This window comes from Sminthopsis crassicaudata, chromosome 5, assembly GCF_048593235.1.
Source record: "Sminthopsis crassicaudata isolate SCR6 chromosome 5, ASM4859323v1, whole genome shotgun sequence".
Lineage (NCBI taxonomy): Eukaryota > Metazoa > Chordata > Mammalia > Dasyuromorphia > Dasyuridae > Sminthopsis > Sminthopsis crassicaudata.
In genome coordinates, this window is record NC_133621.1 from 218,728,370 (window position 1) to 218,749,101 (window position 20,732).

At 42.4% G+C, this 20,732-nt stretch overlaps 2 protein-coding genes across 3 annotated transcripts; both read left to right on the top strand.

Annotated features, from left to right (window-relative positions):
* The first annotated feature begins 513 nt into the window (after positions 1-513).
* On the top strand, positions 514-13,235 carry NACA (nascent polypeptide associated complex subunit alpha). 2 transcript variants are annotated; one of them, XM_074269964.1, is made up of 8 exons: positions 514-653; positions 1,080-1,151; positions 10,290-10,375; positions 11,272-11,349; positions 11,988-12,134; positions 12,314-12,442; positions 12,825-12,947; positions 13,110-13,235. In XM_074269964.1, exons 2-8 carry the CDS (start codon positions 1,082-1,084, stop codon positions 13,122-13,124), a joined length of 648 nt encoding a protein of 215 aa, XP_074126065.1. In that variant the 5' UTR covers positions 514-653; positions 1,080-1,081; the 3' UTR covers positions 13,125-13,235. The 2 variants fall into 2 exon arrangements, with proteins under 2 accessions (XP_074126065.1, XP_074126066.1); XM_074269965.1 differs by having other exon boundaries at positions 653-708.
* LOC141544143 (uncharacterized) lies at positions 3,423-9,223 on the top strand. Its single transcript, XM_074269963.1, has one exon. It carries the CDS (start codon positions 3,573-3,575, stop codon positions 9,093-9,095), a length of 5,523 nt encoding a protein of 1,840 aa, XP_074126064.1. The 5' UTR covers positions 3,423-3,572; the 3' UTR covers positions 9,096-9,223.
* Positions 13,236-20,732: the final 7,497 nt, after the last annotated feature.

Sequence of the window (20,732 nt, forward strand, 5' to 3'; positions counted from 1 at the left end):
CTAGGTGGCGCAGTGGATAGAGCACCAGCCCTGAATTCAGGGGGATTTGAGTTCAAACTGGTCTCAGACACTTAACACTTCCCAGCTGTGTGACCCTGGGCAAGTCACTTACCTCAGCCTCAGGGGAAAAAAATGAATGTTGAAAACTATCTTGTAACTGGGAAAAATGTTATTAAGTGTTAGAATAAAAAAGAATTTGCGTCTAGCGGTCCCCTACGCTCCCCCTCCCCTACTCGGACTACTGACCTCTCTGGCTAGTCCCAAATAAAATCCCATTTTCCACAGGAAATCTTCCCCAATCCCTCTTATTTCTACCGCTTTCCCTCTGGTATCTCCAATTTATTACAAATGTTTGTCCATTGTTGTTTGCACGTGGTCGCACTGCGAGACCCCCGAGAGCAGGGGCTGCCTTTGACTTCTGGGTCTCCAGTGCCTGGCACATGGCAGGCTCTAAATAAATACGGGGGACTGAATGACAGTGGTAGCTAGAAGCTCCTCCCAGATCAGGTGGCTCCCCAGCCAGAAGCTACTGGACCGGAAGCGCGCGCGCTGACCCCGCCCCTCCCCGCGCTCAGTTTCCGCCGCAGCAGGGGCCGGTCACGCTCACTCCAGATTTCTTTCTGCAGCCATCTTGGATCCGCGTTCCCGTCACAGTAAGTGCTTCCTCTCCCGCCGCTCTCTATCCGCCGCCATCCGCCTCCCCCGGGGGTCAGTCTTTCTCCCCCTCCCCCGGGGATGGAATCAAGGAGAATCAGGAGCCCGGCGGGGTCCCTCGGGACGCGGGGGACTGCGGGAGGAGGGCAGGCCGGGGCCCCCAGACAAGCTGGGCTCTGCAGGCCTTGGCCGGACTGGGGGGGGGAGCCAAGGCCTCGGAGCGAGAGCCACCCCCGCCCCCACGGGAGTGGAGCTTGGCCGTTGAGGGGCCGCAGGAGCAGGGGGCCCGCGGCCCGCTGCCGGTCACGAAGTAGCCGCGGAGCTGCGGGGGCCGCTTGGAAGCCCGTTCCTCGCGCGGAGTCGGGGCTCCGGGGCAGCCGCGGGAGGGCTTCCCTGGTAACTCGAGGTCTCCTCTCTCCACCCAGAAATGCCCGGCGAAGCGACAGAAACCGTCCCAGCCACAGAGCAAGAGTTGCCACAGCCCCAGGCTGAGACAGGTAGGTCCCCTGCGCGGTTCGCAGTGAGCTTGAACGGTCTCGGAGGATCAAGTGACAAACGGGGCAGAGGAGGGGCGATAGTCGGACGTGGGGACCCCGAGTCGGTGGAGTTAGGGGAGTTTCTCGAGCATCACTTTGAGGAGAAAGTTCTCGGTTCCCCTTCGGGATCTGTGGGTCACATCTGTTTCCGAAAAAGGAGCTGTTGTGACCCTTTCCCCACAAGTAAGTTGAGCAGGTTCCAGAGATTCTCCCCCTGCTGGAAGTGGCCGGAGCACGGACTGGCTGAAGAGACCCGAGCTGGGCCAGGAAGTTGCATCAAGGTTTTAGATGTCATTTGGCTTTGTGCCTTCCGTCACATGTCGGGAGTAGATGGGGGGGCCGGCCCGGAGCGTGTGTCCCCGGGATCCGTGCTGTGAATAGGGCTTTATTATGTTGCAGCAACATTTTCTTCTGATGTTCCCTAAGGAAACTTGGGACCTGATATATCTAATATTAGAGTCCAATGAAGTTGCCTTCCCCCCCCCCCCCCCAGTCTGTAAAGACAGGTGTGTTGCTGTAAGGGAGATGAAAGCTAAAGATATTTGGAATGATTGGCTTGTGGTTGGGATGAGTGCAGTGTTTCTCGTCCTTACAACTTGTTGGTCTGCTTCACTTTCCCTGATTTAAAACCTTTTTTTTTCCTTTTTTTTGGTTGAGAAGCGTTCCTATGGTGGTCTGTCATGGTGTCTTATACAGTGAGCTCTTTGGAGGATATGTATGGTAAAACTCTGCTCCCCTCCTACTTACAACAGCTGAAGGGATTAAATGCAGCTGCCACCGTGCCAGGGAAGAGAAGCAGGGCCCTTGAAAGGCAAGAAGAGAGGAAAGAGTTCTGAGAGGATACAATTATTTCAGTATTTCTCAAAAGAATCTAATACAATTTTCTGCTGCCCTTTAACCATCACTACAGAAGCATGGGATGGAATTCAAAGCAGGTCAGACTGTTCCTCAAATTTTGAGTTACTCTGGCTCCTATTTATGAAGAGAGAAAATTGGCTTCTAGTTTTCTTGCCCTTAGACAGCTTTCTGTCCTGGTTATTCTAGTTCTTGACAAGCCTTAATTATAATATGAAGAGACTTGAGTTGAAACAATGGGTTTTTAATGTTTAAAGGGATAATGATCTGTGGGCTATGGCTTTGTATGACTAAAGGAGGAGTTGGACAATTTCTTGTTTGGGGTTTCTGTCCTGCATTCCTGTTGGCCATCCACATATCCCAATTATAAGCCTACAAGTTTTCCAGAGAAGACTAATTGGGCACCCTATGTTTGAAGATATTTTAGGGTTGAGTTGAATATCTGTGTGGAGTAAACTGACTTTTTGGTAAGGTGTTCCTTTCCAGTGATTAACATTTGCTAGTCCAGTTTTATATTTCAGTGAATACTCCTGTATTTAGAGGAATCGTTTGACTGAGCATTTCTTTGTCTTCGACATTAACCTTCATTTCCTCATTTCAAGGCTGGGGAGCATCAAGAAATTAGGGGGTATGGAATTCCCTTTCCATTCTCAACTCTGCATCTTCCCCTACACACCCCTTTTCTATCTCCTACCCTACTTTCACTTGAAGTCTGGCTGGTTGGGCAAGATGAGATAAAGTTATGACAGCCTACACCCTTATGACTAATAATAAATCCCTAGAATATCTGATTAATCTGCATACCTCTAAAGAGCTAACATTACAAAATCAAGACATGTACCCTTTTCCCCTTCCTAGCACATTTACCTAAAAGTATAGAATCCTAAAGATAGAAGGGGGGGAGTAGCGATCATCTAGGCTGAAAATGAAGGTACCAGCCCAAAAAGCTGAACTTACTTTTCCAGAATTATCTGGTAGCAGTCAACTAGCACTCCAGGCTCCTTTTCCACTGTTCTTTCAGTAATGCCATACTGCTCTGTGTTGAATTGGGAGTAGCAAGGATTCTAGAATTCCTATTTTGCTGACCTGAGGGGATCTGTGCCTTGGGATGGATCAGAGGATGGTTTCTGATTTATTTTTTACTAAATTTATTTGGGTTTATCAACACTAAGTGACAGGTACATGAACCTGGTTTTGTTAGTTTTTGATCCTTGTTGAGCAGTATGGAAGAATGTGTAAGAAAGAAGCCTTCTGTTGTTCAGGGGCCCTTAGAAGTGAGGAATAGAGGCCTTCTGGACTTTGGAGTACCTACATATACCACCCTTTCTTCTTAAATCGATTTTTTCCTCCTCCAAGACAATATTTCTGTTGCAGGCACTTGGCAAAATTCTTGTGAGCCCCTAATGGTGTTCTGTTAAAAGAAAGTTTGTGATGTATATTGTTCCCATAATTCTAAATAAGCTTTCATGTGAAGTGGCTTTGATGCTCAGGTAAAACAAGTATTTTCTATGAGGCATGTTTCACTGAATGAGATTGGATAACTCACCTTTGTTTTTTCCTCTCCCCCTCTTTTATTTTCTCTTCCCTCCAGCTAAGCCCCCTGTGTCTTTTAGCACTGCTATGGCCCAGCCTGGACCTGTTCCTCCCCTTCCCTCTCCTCCCGTCTCTTCTTTCTCTCCCATTCCCCAACCTCTTTGTCCTGTGACTACACCTGACCAACCTTCCTCATTTTCTCTTCCTTCAGCCCCTGGTTTAACCACAGGAACCTCTTGGCCTTCTGTAGCACCCTTTTCCCAGACATCCCCTTTGGTTACCCTGCCTTTAGGCATTGGTTCTCAAGCTTCAGCCACTTACTCTTTGCCACCATCTTCTCCCATGGTCACACCAGCCTTTCTCCCAGATCTAATAGGACCTCCCATCTCCCCAGCTGCCCTGGCTCTGGCTTCCCCTATGATTTCTCCAGCTCTGAAAGGTGCCCCTTCTTCAGTTCCTTTGTCTCTAGTAGCCCTTGCCCCCTCTTCTCAAAAGAACCTAGATACTTCACCCAGTCCAGTGAGCCCAACTACACCTGCTTCTCTGCTGACTCCTACTAATCCCAGAATTAATCAAATTCCAAAAGTGACTTCCAGCTCTGTCACAGGTACCTCTCAGGAATCCACTGACCCAAAAGGCACTTACACCCCTTCAGATATAGGCATTTCTCTGCCACCACATCTTGGAACTCCTCTACCCTCTGAGTCAAACACTGTTCTCCAAACAGCCCCTACTTTACCCATTTCAGTCCAAGCTGCTCCCATGATTGCCCCTTCTCCAACAACTAAGACTCCAAAAGCTCCCTCTACTGCCTTCACTCCATTTGTAGGCCCTCCTCTTTCACCTGCAGAGCAGATTGTTTCTCTTGGCTGTGGAGCTTCAGATGAGATAGACTCTGACAATTTCTTAAAAACTAAAAACCCTGTCCCAATCACCATTCCTCCAGGCATCTCTTCCCAAGGACCTTCAAACTCCTCTAAAACCCTAGGATCTCCTGTCACTCTCTTTCCAAAAGATCCTATAGTTTCTCCTGCTGTGGCCAATTCACCTGTAGGGAGCCCATTTTCCTTACTGAGGCCACCTGTTCAGAAAGATCCCTCTTCCATAAACAAAGCCCCTAACCTGTCCTCTGGCCCAACATTTGGGGCCACTTCTCCAGTAGTTCCTTCTACTTATCCCTTGTCGCCACCTGTTCTGTCTTTAGGACCCAAATCTTCTCCCCTTGAGAGTCCAGCCCTAAAAGGAACTGCTCCAGTTTTAACCACCACACAAGTTGCTATGCCATCTTTCCCTACTGTAACTGCTACTATACCAATTTCCTTGGAGGGAGGCAAATGTCCATTAAGTAACTCCTTTATTCCTTCAGATTCAACTGATCCCAAGGCCAAGAGGGATCATGCTGTTCTCCCCACAGCTTTACCTCCTGTAGTTCCCAAAGATCCTTCTGTTGTCCAGGTTGCAGCCCCCTCTCTTAAGACTCTGAAAAATCTTAAAGATTCCCAAGTTGTCCCCATATCTCCTCTTGAAGTCTCTACTCCAATGCAGATAGATTCGCCAGCCAAGAAAGTACCTGATACATTACCTTTGACCCATGAGGCTCCCAAAAGTCCCTCAACTTGTTCTTTGAAATTCACACCAGGTTCTCCATCTCAGGAAACCACCCTGGCAAAAAAAGGTCTCATTGGATCCCCGTTTCCTGCTGCAGTCCCCTCTCTGACAGTACTAAGTGCTCCAACCTCAAGTGCAGACAGTTCTACTCCAGAGGTCGATGGCACTCCAAAAGTCTCTTTAGCCAAAGTTGATCTTTCTATTCCCTCTCCTTTAGCATCTCCTCTTCCTGTTTCTGATGGCCCTCCCAGCTCTTTTAGCCTGCTTCTCAAAGGTTCCTCCACCACCCCAACTATCCCTTCTCCTCAGGAGCTTTTTTCCTCTTCAGCTCAGGTGGACTCTCCAACAAAGAAAAATCCTGCCAATCCACTCACTCTTTGCCCGGTAGCTTCTAAAGAAATCACCAGTACTTCAGCTACAACTCTCTCTTCTGCAGCTCCAAAAGGTCATATGGCTAAAAAGGGTCCTACATCTCCTGAATGTTCCCATGTTCCCTCTGCTGTAGCTGTTTCTCCTTTGGGGGCCTCAGTTACTCCTCAGACTCCAGAGTTGCTCCCAGATAAGAGCTCTGCTGCAGTCTCTTCTTCCTTGACTCTAGTTTCTGTTATTCCCCAAAGTGCACCAGTTCCATCTGTTTTACCAGCTAATACAACTTCTGGTTCTCCAGGAGTAGCAATTTCTCCTTCAGTGGCCACTGCCACTCCTAACAGATCCCCAACTAAAAAAGACTCTATTTCTCCCCTTGCCTCTGACCTCACCTCAGCTGTTCCATCTCTGAAAGGGTCACCTACATCCTCACTTGTGACTTCACCCTGCAAAGGGGGCCCTATGCCATCCACTAAAGAATTTCCCATTACCCCACCAGCTGCAAAGTCACCATCCTCCCAAACTACACCAACTGTGCCACCTCCAACTCCAGAAGGGGCACCCATTATCCCACTAGCCATAAAGCCATCATCTCCAAGAAAGACTCCTACTACACCACCTGTGCTTCCAGCCACTGATCTACCCACTTCAGCTCCATCGTCCCCCATAGGAACCACTACTATACCAACTACATCTCTAGCCCCTGAAGGTATCCCCACCGCTCTACCTTCTAAAGAGGCCCCAGTTCCACTCTCTGTGCCTTCTGAAGCTTTCAAAGAGATCCCCACTGATCCTCTAGTTCTTCCTTCTCCAACCCCCAAAGAAGTTCCTATTCCACCTGTAAGTACCTGTCCATTGGAGACCACTGTCTCTCAGGCCCCTAAATTAGGATCCCCGGCCAAGAAGGGTTCTGCTACTTCCCCTGTACCTCCTAAAGGTGCCCCCACTCCCCCAGTATCCCCCAAAGTCACTTCTGATTCCTCATCTGGAGCCCCCTCTCCATTGGAAGCCACTGTTTCTCCTCAAGCTCCTAAAGGATCCCCAACCAAGAAGGGTTCTGCTTCTCCTGCAACTCCTAAAGGTGTCCCCACTCCCCCAGTTTCAGTATCCCCCAAAGTCACTTCTGATTCCTCATCTGGAGCCCCCTCTCCATTGGAAGCCACTGTTTCTCCTCAAGCTCCTAAAGGGTCCCCAACCAAAAAGGGTTCTGCTTCTCCTGCAACTCCTAAAAGTGTCCCCACTCCTCCAGTTTCAGTATCCCCCAAAGTCACTTCTGATTCCTCATCTGGAGCCCCCTCTCCATTGGAAGCCACTGTTTCTCCTCAAGCTCCTAAAGGGTCCCCAACCAAGAAGGGTTCTGCTTCTCCTGCAACTCCTAAAGGTGTCCCCACTCCTCCAGTTTCGGTATCCCCCAAAGTCACTTCTGATTCCTCATCTGGAGCCCCCTCTCCATTGGAAGCCACTGTTTCTCCTCAAGCTCCTAAAGGGTCCCCAACCAAGAAGGGTTCTGCTTCTCCTGCAACTCCTAAAGGTGTCCCCACTCCTCCAGTTTCGGTATCCCCCAAAGTCACTTCTGATTCCTCATCTGGAGCCCCCTCTCCATTGGAGTCCACTGTCTCTCAGGCTCCTAAAGGGTCCCCGGCCAAGAAGGGTTCTGCTACTTCTCCTGCAGCAGCTAAAGGTGCCTCCACTCCTCCAGCTTCTCTGTCCCCTAAAGCCACTTCTGATTCCTCTCCATTGGAGGCCACTATCTCTCCTCAAGCTCCTAAAGGGTCCCCGGCCAAAAAGGGTTCTGCTACTTCTCCTGCAGCAGCTAAAGGTGCCCCTACTCCCCAAGCTGCTTCTCCATCTCCCAAAGTCACTTCTGACTCCTCTCCTGTAGCCCCCTCTCCATTGGAGGTCATTGTTTCTCCCCAGACTCCTAAAGGGTCCCCAGCCAAGAAGGGTTCTGCTGCTTCTCCTGCAGCAGCTAAAGGTGCCCCCACTCCTGCAGCTTCTCTGTCCCCTAAAGCCACTTCTGATTCCTCTCCATTGGAGGTCACTGTCTCTGCTCAAGCTCCTAAAGGGTCCCCAGCCAAGAAGGGTTCTGCTGCTTCTCCTGCAGCAGCTAAAGGTGCCCCCACTCCTCCAACTTCTCTGTCCCCTAAAGCCACTTTAGATTCCTCTCCATTGGAGGTCACTGTCTCTGCTCAAGCTCCTAAAGGGTCCCCAGCCAAGAAGGGTTCTGCTATTTCTCCTGCAGCAGCTAAAGGTGCCCCCACTCCTCCAGCTTCTCTGTCCCCTAAAGCCACTTTAGATTCCTCTCCATTGGAGGCCACTGTCTCTCCTCAAACTCCTAAAGGGTCCCCGGCTAAGAAGGGTTCTGCTGCTTCTCCTACAACTCCTAAAGGTGCCCCCCCTCCCCAAGCTGCTTCTTCATCTCCCAAAGTCACTTCTGATTCCTCTCCTATAGCCACTTCTCCATTGGAGGCCACTGTCTCTCCTCAAGCTCCTAAAGGGCCCCCAGCCAAAAAGGGATCTGCTACTTCCCCTGCAGCAGCTAAAGGTGCTCCCACTCCCCAAGCTTCTACTTCTTTATCCCCCAAAGGCGCTACTCTTTCTCCTCAAGCCTCTAAGAAAAGCCTACCTAAAAAGAATACTGCTCTTCCTGACTTAGCTCACAAAGGGGCTTCTACTTTGTCAGATGTGACTCCTCTTCCTAAAGGCGGCCCTGTTGCTCCATCTTCCAAATCAACTTCTTCCACTGTAACCCCTAAAGAGACTACTAATCACACTTCTGAAGTGGTTTCACCTTTGGGAACCAATGTTTCTCCTCAAGCTTCTAAAGGTTCCCCAATCAAGAAGGGTTCTGCTGCCCCTACAAGTCCCAAGAGTACACCAGTTGTCCCAACTTCAAAAGGCCCATTAGCCAAGAAGGGTGATGCAACTTCACCCCTTAGGACTCCTATATCTCCAGAAGCTTGCCCTGCTCCCTCAACTAAGATTGGTATTGCAGGAGCCCCTCTTGGCCCAAAAGATGCTTCTCCCCAAGCTTCTAAAGGGCCCTCTATTGCTAAAAAGAGGGAAGGTCCTTCTCCCTCTTCAAAGGATCTCATAGTACCTATCCCTGCCCAGTCTTCTCCATTAGTAGCTGCTGCATCTGAATCCAACCTTATTGAGGCTAAATCAGCTTCTCTATCTCCAGCTCCCATCCCACCAGTTTCCTTGCTTCTTGTTCCCTCCCCAGTCCCTCCTCCTTTACTCCCTAAACAGCAGCCTCTTCTGCCGTCCTCACCTGGGCTGGTGCCCGAAGCACCCTGTAAGCCCCAAGCCCCAGCTGATGAGGACGAGCTGCCGCCTCTGATCCCCCCGGAATCACCCTCAGGGGGACTGCCTTTCCAGCCGGTCCTGGTGGACATGCCCACCCCCAAACCTACTGGGGTCCCTGTCCCGATCCCTCCTGCCAAGCAGCCCGTTTTGAAGAACAACAAGGGTATTCGCCTTGGTTTGCCGTGTGCATGGTGTGTCGCCCGCACCCTTCTCAGGGCCACCCACCAATACTAACCTTAGGATGCGCCACTCTCCCCTATCCTTGCTTGTGTTTGGACATAGTTCATAGAATGTTATTTTAAAATGCAAAAATTTGGGAAATGGTGTGGGTTCTTGGTTTTCATCACCTCGGACTTGTCTCATGTAACTTCATGTGGTATGGTCACCAAACTAGACTCGAGTCTTCCGTCAACTCCTTTCCCTGCCTATCTAGTCTGACTTTGAAAACCAAGACCCACTGCACTGTCATTTGCTTTTATTGTTTACCCATATCACTAACCATGTCCCTGGGCCTAGGATTGTATGATAGAGTTTGGGATTTCTGGCTGCCTAGATTTTCTTTCCTGTCACATTAAGATTTGTCAATCAATGACTGAGGCCCAGGGACTCTCATAAATCTGTATTAGATTTAGGATTTTTTGTCTGTATTATCTTTCCCTCCGTAAGATGGTACAGCAGATTTGCCTTTGAGTAGTTTTGAGTCATGCTTGCCTTTCAGTTGGGAAAATTTTTTAACTTTAAAATATTGGTGTTTTCAGAGGAGTCATTAGAGAAAGAATGTGATGACTTCAATTTTAGTGAAAATGTTGCTAATCAGGCTGTAATTTGGCATTGCTGAGAAATTTTAACTAAACTAGTACAAACTTCTAGAGGAAAGCTGTTTTAAAGTTGTCAAACTCCTGTACCAGCTATTTACAGTTCCTTGCCTGTTTGAAGAGAGGGAGGAAATGCCCTGCCTGGCTTGGCCCTCCCTTCCTCCCCTTATTGTGTAGCTAGACTTAAGTTTGCTTCACAAGTGTCACTTGGTCACTGGTCATACCTTGCTTGCAAAATTTGTTCCAGTATAGTTGGAGGGATATGGTAAGTTAGAATTGAATAGACCAACATAAAGTGGGCTTTGCTAAGAAGTGAGAAATCTAAAAGGGTGGAAAGCAATCATCAGTTGCATCTATCAGATTGATTGCCTTCATCTTTAGGGTTTTGTATAAAGTTTTGTGTACACACCTACAGTGACCCTTACATTAAGGTCTGCCTAGCTGGCTTCATAGAAATTGCTAATTTGGAATCAGCTTCTAGCAAAAGAAACAGCATGATATGCTAGTTTGTGGGATATGGTAAGTGGCTTCTGCTGTCCTGCACTTCCTCTTCAGGGTACATTCTTCCAAGTAACTATTAAAAAATAAAAAATATTTCAATGTGTTTTCACAGGGTCTGGAACAGAATCTGACAGTGATGAATCAGTACCAGAGCTTGAGGAACAGGATTCTACACAGGCAACCACGCAACAGGCCCAGGTAGGCACATTTCCCTTAAAACTTCCCACTTGGTGTAGTGAGTTAAATGGCTGAAGGATGTTAGAGGGGAAACATAGGCAGTCAATACATTAATTGAAACTGAAATGATACTACCATTTTAAAAAGTATTTTGAAGTAATGGAAATAAAATGATTAAAATATCCCTGCCCTTTGAATAAGAAACTTTCAAAACTGGGCTTATATACCATGGAAGAAAAGTCTCCATAAACCCCGAAATATTTATTAACAACACTTTTTTCTGATACACAAGAATTGGAAATGTAATAGATACCCGTTGACTGGGGAATGGTTACATAAATTGTAGTATATGAATGTAATGGAATGCTACTGCAGTATAAAAATGTATTTGTCGCACACAAATGCAGAAAAGCATAGTGAGATCTGCATGAACTGAAGCAGAGTGCAATAAGCAAAGCCAAGAAACCAATATACACAATAACCACTACAAAGTAACAAACCAAAAAGACGAAGAAAGAAAGAAATGGAACGGAATTATAAAAATCAAGACTGGAATGAGATGTGAGAGGACATCCCCCATCTTGAGTTTACCAGGGACCCATGGTGTGCATATTTTTCCAGAGTTCTTCCCTATATTGATTTTTAAAAAAAAAAAAGCTTTTCATATAGGGTTAACTCTGGGAAGAAAAAAGAGAGAGGTGTATATATAGGATGCTGTGTTGTTATGTAAGAAACTGAAAAAAAAAAATCAATAAAAACTTACTAGGAAAGGAAAAAGTTCCCTCTTGGAAGAAAGGGCCTTACTTCAGGGATTTCCATTGGAAAAGGAAACTGAGAAAATACTATCCTTCAAGAGAATTGACAGGGGCAATGTGACAGGATTTTTGTGAGTTGACTCAAATCTTTTGTCTTACCAGCTGGCAGCAGCCGCTGAGATCGATGAGGAACCAGTCAGTAAAGCAAAACAGAGTCGAAGTGAAAAGAAAGCACGAAAGGTACAGGGGAACCAAAAGGAAGGGAATAAGGGCTTTCTTGAATTGATATGGTATTAGCAAACTGATGTGGGATATTTCTCTTCAATTAACTTCCTCCTCTAACATTCTTTTTTTTTTTTTTTTTTTTTTTTTTTTTTTTTTTTTAATTTTTTATTTTATTTTATAATTATAACATTTTTTGACAGTACATATGCATGGGTAATTTTTTACAACATTATCCCTTGCACTTACTTCTATTCAGATTTTTTCCCTTCCTCCCCCAACCCCCTCCCCCAGATGGCAAGCAGTCTTATATATGTTAAATATATTACAGTATAATTTAGATACAATATATGTGTGTAGAACCGAATTTTTTGTTGCACAGGAAGAATTGGATTCAGAAGGTAAAAATAACAGTTTACATTCATTTCCCAGTGTCTCCTCTAACATTCTAATGTGAGAGAAAATTAACTTTGTGTACAGAAAAGATAACCAAAGAATCCAAAGGTCTTAGCAAACCTTGTTGTTCTCAGCAATTGGCAATATCTTTTAAGCAAAGTGAGTCTTGGATGTTGTATTCCTCATATGCCACACCTAATCTAATGTTCCCTTTCTTGAGCTGGGAATTTTGGTTTTCATTTATTTCCTATCACTTGCAGGCTATGTCCAAACTGGGACTTCGACAAGTGACAGGAGTTACTAGAGTCACCATCCGGAAATCTAAGAATATCCTCTTTGTAATCACAAAGCCAGATGTCTACAAGAGCCCAGCTTCAGATACCTACATAGTCTTTGGGGAAGCCAAGGTATGCTGGGCTCCATTATTGAACTGGGGTTTTGAAGTTGATCTTTCCTGTAGCAAGGAACTATGAGGTTGGGCAAGCATTCTAGAGTTGGCACTTGGTTTTGTCTGGGATCCTCTGTTTATTCTAGACTGATGGCCTGTATTGATGAGTATCTCTGTTCATGTTTTCTCATTTTGCAGATTGAGGATCTCTCTCAGCAGGCACAGCTAGCTGCTGCTGAAAAATTCAAAGTTCAGGGTGAAGCCGTTTCAAACATACAGGAAAATACACAAACTCCAACTGTACAAGAAGAAAGTGAAGAGGAAGAGGTATAATAGAGAATTGGGAACATTAATATCTTTGTAATGATTTTGTTGGGAAAGGACTCCGAGCCAGTTTTCACAAGTCATAACTCATAGAACACTGGATTGGCAGGCCACTTAACTTCTCTGGGCTTCAGTTTATTTGTAAAATGGAGAGAAGAGTGGGGGGGGAGGTAAACAAAATGATCTCTTAAGTTCCTATTCTACATCTGTGATTGCCTAGCATTAATTAGGTTCGTATGCAAAAAGCCAGTATCTTTTGTCATTATTGAGAACTTTCAATTCCAACCAACAGTACAGAGTATGGTATTGGATCTGTCTGTAACGCAGACACTTCTTGGACCAGGTTGTCTTCTTATGGTTATAATCTTTTCGCTCTTATCCCCAGGTTGACGAAACAGGTGTGGAAGTTAAGGACATAGAATTGGTCATGTCCCAAGCAAATGTATCCAGAGCAAAGGCTGTCCGAGCCCTAAAGAACAACAGTAATGATATTGTAAATGCTATTATGGTAAGTGTTCATGTCCTTTCTCTTTGCCTCTGCCCTGCTTGTTAGTGGAGATTTTCATTTAGAAATTCTACTATTAGCCTTAACAAAGTGGGATTTTGAACTATTTAGCCATCTTTGTAAGAGTTGTTTGTTCCTTCCTGATTATCATTTTTTCTTTTGCAGGAATTAACGATGTAACAATCTGGAGACAAAGACATTTTTTTCAGTGTTTCAGAGAAGATTAAATGCAACCTGATTTGAAATTTGTACTGTTTCTATCAATAAAGTTGTGGCTTCTTGTTGGATGAACCCAGTAGCTGCTTGTTCTGCGTGCACCTCCCAAGAATGTGGGACACTTCAGAAGCCTAAGACACAGTTTACTTTAGTATGAGTATTTCGAATGAGCCCCAGCTGAAGAAATACAGTTTCATTGCTAACATATTGTAGGTCCTTCCACTTTATATAACACACCTAGATTGTTTGGCTTTCTTTTCATGAAGTAAAGACAAGTGTTTTTCTCTATCGATTCATATTTTTTCCCACTTCTTTGCTTCTAGTTAACGTCTTTCATTCAATTCATAGTCTTTAAAGATACTTTTACTATGCTTATTTTCTGTCTTGCAAACAATTCTTTGGTGGTCCTGTCCTCTGAGGACCAAGAGCTTTATTGCTGTGATGGAAGGACAGGGTTAGAGATAAAGGTAAACTGATGTTTGGGAACATGTTTAATTAAACAATGTCATTTATTAAAAACAAACAACTGAATCAAATACAATTAAACACAGTCCAATGTTTTATAAATTAACTGAGGAAAAATACCTAATTTGACAAGAACTTTTAGGAAAACTGAAAAGCAGTTTTGCAGAAGTTGGGTTTAAACTACACCTAAAAATTTAAAATGGAAATGATACTTGAATTTCAAAGGTCTTATCAAAAAGTTTAAAACTAAGTTATATATCAAAGAAGCTATAGGTAGGAGAAATTTTTCGACCACAAAAGTGAGAGGCAGTTTACATTAATTGTAAAAGGTCTTGGATGAACAAAATCAGTGAAAGGATAAAGCAGGGAAGCTGTCACTAAGGGAAAATTTTTGCATCAAATCTCTTAAATGATCTGCCCATAACATAAGGACCAAGAGCAAGAATCATAAAGATCTCAAAAGAGAGCCAAATGGTATGAAGTCTTCCTAATTACTAAAAAATGAAAGAATGTGAGATGGCATAACTTAATAAATTCACAGATGTTAAATCATGGACATATTGGATATTAGAAGGGCTAAGTGATAAGACAGACTGTTGATGGAACTTTGTCCTATTTGAACCATTCTTGGGGGAAAAATGTTTAAAATACTCTTGACTCAGATGCTATTAGATCAGGCTACACAGAGGTCAAAGATATGAATGGACTAAATTTTTTTTTTTTTTTTGAGGCTGGGGTTAAGTGACTTGCCCAGGGTCACACAACTAGGAAGTGTTAAGTGTCTGAGACCAGATTTGAACTCAGGTCCCCCAGAATTCAGGGCTGGTGCTCTATCCACTGTGCCACCTAGCTGTCCCATCAAAGATATGAATGAAGGTCCAATAGATACAAAATTTTATAATGGTAATGAACTAGAAAAATATGTCTATTGTTTATAGAATGGTTAAATGTAGTGTGTGAAGTAGCAGAATATTAATTCAACATTAACATTGAGCAATAAGAATGTAAGAAACAGACATGCAAAATGAACAGGAAGACCATATATAAAAGATGGCCAAGTTTGACCCTGGAGAAAGGTAAGGAAAAGGATCTTATTACAAAGGTGGGGGGCCTATTGATATTTAACATAGTATATGTTACTTGGTTTTACTGAAATTGTCTTAAAATTTTATTGATCAATATAACATTTCTACATATATCTTAATCTACCCCCACCTGTCCATAGTAAGTTATTCTTTAATGATGGACGTTGAGGAGGGAGAAGCGGAACTATTTTTCTTGTTCTTTTTTATCTTTTGTGAATTCTTAGAGTGGAAGAAAAATGAACATGACAAAAGCATCAAAAATTAGACATGAAGCATGGCTCAAAAAAGGCCTTAGGTAAACACCTCCAATAGTTTGGAAATCTCAAGAAGTTTATCATTCTGGATAGGCAAATTTCTTAACAGCTGAAGGTTTATCCTATTTTGTAAATTGTATTATCTACTTCCCTGCCTTAAATGTGTAAAATGCTTTGCAAACCTAAAAAGCATTATGTAAATGTTAGCTGTGATCATAAATAAAATGTCTTTTATATATACCTTGTATATACTTTTTCTTGATGACTCATGGTCATCATTATGCAATATTTTGTGCTATTGGGAGGAATAAATATAAGGATTTTGTAAACCTTCAAAAGTTCCATAAAAATAATAGCCATTACATAGCACAGCAATGCCCTCAACTTAGTGCAATCCTTTGTCCATTGCTATGATTTACTATTTGTTAGGATTGTGCTGGAACTCTATCTTTCCAGAAATCAGCAGGAGTCAGGATCACTAAATGTCTTTATTCTAGATCTTCACTGTCACCTCCAATGCCAGGTCACGAGTGCAAGTGAGCGTGAGTTCCACCACCCAAGTTTCTCTTACTCCTCCCACACAAGTCACTTCCCCCTCTTTGTCCCACCAATCAAGTAAGCACAGAACAGCTGGGGAGGGTCAACCTTAAACAAGTTAATAGGGAACCGTCCAATTGGCAATTAGTCTCACGTGCTTCATTATCCAAGTGCATTGCTCAGTTCTAGCCCTTTACAGGATTGTATAGTGAAGATGCAAGTGAGAGCCTTAAAAGTCTCTTTAATGAATAAAGTACCTAACTTTCCCAGAGTTCTTGACTAAATTCTAATTCAGCAATTAACTAATAAAACAGCTAGATGGCTACAATTCATGGAATCTGGAAGACCTGGATTCAATTATACAGCCTTGAACCCCTGTTCTCTGCATCAGTTTCCTTGACTATAAAAGGATGATAGTGACTATTTTCTAGAGTTGTGAGAATCAAATAAGATAGGTAATGTTTGCAGAGATTTCACATTCTAACCCATGACAATTACTATATACTCAAATAGCTATTGTTCCCGAATAATGCCTAAATTAGATTGCTTCTGTATATACAGAGTCCAAAATCACAACCCCCAATCCCAGCCAAGACAAATAGTCTAACTTTGCTAAACTTGAAAACAGCTCCAGGATTTAGTTCCTAATGAGGACTTCATGAGCCCCATTATCTGTTAAAAGAAGCAAAAGGCTGGCTTATTCACCTAGAGGACTTAGGGTAAAAAGTTATAAAAGAAGTCCTACCTACCAAACACTGGAGACATCACATGAAAGTTTATAGCACAGTGGCAGGTGCTTTTGCAAAGCTTGAATGAGGCTTTTCTGAGGTCACTGACTTTTTCTTGTTTCAAGGGAATAAAGAACTTATGCTGTTACTGAAAATCACTTTATTAGTAATATATTCTTAAATGGTTGCGTCTGTTCTCCCCCATTAAACTATTGGGTTTTTTATGGCTAAGTACCTCTAAAATCTGTGATGCTCATTAGCTGTGATCTTTAGCAAATCATTTACCTTCAATTTGTTCCTGCTTCTCCTTCTGGGGGCCAAATAAGTGCACAATCCTCCCATATGTCAATTATTTTTTTTAATTAAAACTTTTTATTTTCAAAACATGCATGGATACTTTTTCAACACTGATCCTTGCATAGCCCTGTGCTTCAGATTTTCCCTTACTTCCCCCACCTCTCCCTTATATGGTGAGCAGTGCAATAGATGTTATACATGTTAAAATATATGTTAACATATTTAGACAATTCTCTTGTTGCACAAGAAAAATCAGATCAAAAAGGAAAGAAAACAAAATGCAAGCGAACAAAAAGTAAGAATGCTGTCTTGTGGTCCACTCTCTGGGTGTCGATGGCTGTCTTCCTCAAGATCCTCATACATATGTCTTTAAATATTTGGAGACGTCTCTCAGGTTTCCCCTTGAATCTTCTTTTACTGCAGGCCGAACATGCCCACCAGGTCACTCCTCACATGGCTCCAAATTCAGTCCTTCCTCACCCTGGCTGCCCCTCTCACAGGCCTGCTTATCAATGCCCTTGAACGTGGTGCCCCAAACTGAACACAACCCTCCAAGTCCCGCTTCAGAGGATGGTCACTTCCTTATTCCAGAAGGTAGGCCTCTATGATGATAATAATAATAATAAGCATTTATATGTCACCTACTATGTGCCAGGCAATATTGTCTCATTTGATCCTCCCAACAAGCTTGTGAAGTAGTTGTTATCCCCATTTTACAGTTGAGGGAACAGAGGGAGGCAATGATTTGCCCAGAATCACACAGCTTTATTGTTGCTCAATCATGTCTACCTCTTTAATCCCATAGTAGGCCAGTTCTGTTCCTGGGCTTTTCTTTGCAAAGATACTGCAGTGCTTTGCCATTTTTTTCTCCCAATGTCTAAGCCTAAATTTGAACTGAGGCATTCTCTGACCGCAAGAGTAGTGCACCCCATCTTAACTAATTCAGATAGTGACTTTATATCTGAGAATTTGGATAAGTAGAGTTGGACTAGGCAACTCTTCCACTCAAATCTGTTTTTAGGGCTTTTCAGGCATGTTTTCTGTTGGCTGAGGTTTGTGGAATCATGGCTTCTACTCCCAGTCTTTTTTCTTTTATTTACCTTCAAGGGGAGTTCAAGCTCCATTGAAGATGGCAGCCAAATCTGGAGAAGCTATGGCAAATGGAGGTGAAGAAATTCCAGTTAAATTTGGGGGAGGAGGGAGGAAAGGAGGAAAAGGGAATGTGGTTAACACCTATGTAGACAAGAGAACCTAGGGCAATATATAGGATCCTTGAGGGCAAAAAGAAGATAGATGGATAGATAAAAAGATTAAGATTGTGTGTGTGTGTTGATTTTCTGTTTTTTTCCTAGCCCAATGCCTCACTCATAGGGGCCTGTTATAAACATTTATTCAGTTGAATTGAACAGAGGCTGAATAGCTTATGATCAAGAACTGATTAGCTTATGATAATTAGCAACCTCTTCGAAGGAAGCATCTTTTCCTTTTCAAGTCATCTGCTATCTCTGTACCCATATAAAGTCTATGTCCCAGGCCTGCAATACTTTTCCTCCATGCGACAGTCTCTTAAAATCCTTTTCTTTCTGATTCAAGGCTCACATCAGTTTGCTTTTATTTGGAAGAAAGCGTTGACCCTGATCCTCATGGAGTTTAAGGCTCTCTTCTTTCTTTATTACTTTGAATATCTTTGTATAATATTATTATTTGTATTATACCTGTTGACATTTGTTACTCCTGTAGAGTGTATGATCTTTATAAGGATTGGGACTGTTTTCATTCATAGCTCTGTAACCTTATTTCATTTATAGCTAAGCTAGTATTTTGTTTTTGCAGGTGTGAAAATGTTTAATTTTATCTCCTTTCAGATTTCTTAAAAGAAATCTTATAAGATTATTAAATATGAACTTTTTATGAGTAACTACTCAATGTATATCTTGACTTGAATTTAAACTTTTAATTTTTGTGAAATAACATGACTTAAGGAAATGTTTTGCATAATTTCGCATGTGCTTTCTTAATGGGGACTGGGACGGGGGGGGGGCGGTAAAGGAGGGAATCTGGAATCAAAATATAAAAAAATTATTTTAAATGTAACTGGGGAAAATATTAAATTAAAAAAAGAAAGGAAATAAGAAAGAGAGGGAGAGAGAAAAAGAAAGAAACTATGGGTGAAGAAATAGTACTGGACTAGAGGTTCAAAAAGATTTTTTGAAAGGCTGCTCTCAGGAAGCTTGAAAATTAATAAAGGTGAAGGGGCTTTTTGTTGATTCATTTTCTGATGTGTTTGACTCTTCATGATCCCATTTGAGGTGTTCTTGACAAAGATATCAAGAGTGATTTGCCAGTTCCTTCTCCAGTACATTGTACAGATGAAGAAGTTGAGGCAAACAGGGGTAAGTAATTTTCCCAGGATCACACAAGCAGTAAGTATCTGAGGTCAGATTTATACTTATGTCTTCCTGATTCTAGTCCCCACACTCTATCCACCTAGCAGCCCAATGAAGATAAGGACATGCCCATAAATAAATTGAAGGGTGCATAATAAAAATAAAAAGGTTTTATTCCAGAAAATCCTCAAAGAATTCTAGTGAGTGAAATATCATTTTCACCTATCAAGACAGGGAAGGCTTCATGGGAGAGAAGATGTAGATTTAGTTTGTTCTCTTGTGCCCAAATCCTGGTGACCCCATGAATCATAATACTCCAAGCCCTTCTACTTTCCACTACTTTAGAAGTCTATCTATGTTTATTGTTTCCACATTATCCTTCTCATTCTCTGCTGTACCCTTTTCCTTTTGTCTTCAATTTTTCCCAACATCATGGACTTTTCTAATAAGTTTCATCTTCTTATTATGTGGCCAATGTATTTTATCTAGTTTCCATATTTGAACTTCTAGTGAATTGCCTGAATTAATTTAAATATTGACTGATTTGACATCCTTGCTGTGCAAGGAACTCTCAAAAATTTTCTCCAGCACCATAATTTGAGAGCATCAGTTCTGCAGCACTCTGCATTCCTTATAATCCAACTCTCATAGCCATACATTACTACTAGAAAAGTCATAACTTTGCCTCTATGAATTTTTTAAGCAAGATGATGTCTACTTTCAGTATGTTATCCAGATTTGCCAAGGAGCAAATATCATTTGTTTTTTTTCCAATAGTATTTTATTTTTCCAAGTACATGTAAATATAGTTTTTAACATTTTTTTGAGAAAAGTTTATTTTATTAATTTTTTTATTTTAGTAGATTTTATTTTTCCATATACACACGATAGTTTTCAACATTGACCTTTGCAAAACCTTGTTCAACATTCATTTTTGAAAAACTTTGTGTTCTAAATTTTTCTCCCTCCCCAACACAGCAAGCAATCTGATATAGGTTAAATATGTGTAATCTTTTTAAACATTTCCATATTTGTTAGGTTGTGTAAGAAAAATCAGACCAAAAGGGGGGGAAAAAAAACCATGAGAAACAAACAAAAAGGTGAAAATAGTCCATAGTTCTCTCTCGGATGTGATTGATTGGCATTTTTAATTTTTTTTAATTTTATTGACATTTTTTATTGTGGATCTTTTTATTTTCCCAGATTTTAACCATATAGTACAATTTATTTTCTGTAAAATAAGTTGAATCTAGATGCAACTTACAAAAGGAAAACAGAGACAAAAGAAATATTAAATAAAACCTTCAACAATGGCAGCTCGCAGATGTATCTAATAATGTGGGAATTGTTTCAACCACACTGACTCCACCTTGTGACTCAATGCTGGATTAAGTTGAATTTCCTTTCTGTTCAATTATGAGTCTAGTCCAATTTTTGACATTTGAGAAAATTATTCCCTGATGGGAACTGAAAGAATTGAAATTTATTACATTGTTTGAACCTACTCCTGAGTGGCAGGGAACCTAGACCACCTCTACCTATAAACATCTTTTTTGTTGTTGTTGTTGAGACAATTGGAATTAAGTGACTTGCCTAGGGTCATACAGCTAAGAAATATTAAGTATCTGTCTCGGCTCCTCCTGAAATCAGGGTCAGTGTTCTATCCACTATACCATGTAACTGCCCCATAAGTATCTTTAATTTCATGGTTTCAGTCACTGTTTGCTTTGATCTTTGAGGCAAAAATATAAAATCTGACACTGCTTCCATTTTTTTCTCCCTTTATTTGACAGAATGTGATGAGATCAGTTCCCAAGAT

Coding starts and splice junctions, on each gene's coding strand:
- NACA (XM_074269964.1), top strand. CDS start 1,082: ATGCCCGGCGAAGCGACAGAAACCGTCCCAGCCACAGAGCAAGAGTTG. Junction 1,152..10,289: donor ACAGCCCCAGGCTGAGACAG/GTAGGTCCCCTG, acceptor GTGTTTTCACAG/GGTCTGGAACAGAATCTGAC. Junction 12,443..12,824: donor AAGAAAGTGAAGAGGAAGAG/GTATAATAGAGA, acceptor TCTTATCCCCAG/GTTGACGAAACAGGTGTGGA.
- LOC141544143 (XM_074269963.1), top strand. CDS start 3,573: ATGAGATTGGATAACTCACCTTTGTTTTTTCCTCTCCCCCTCTTTTAT.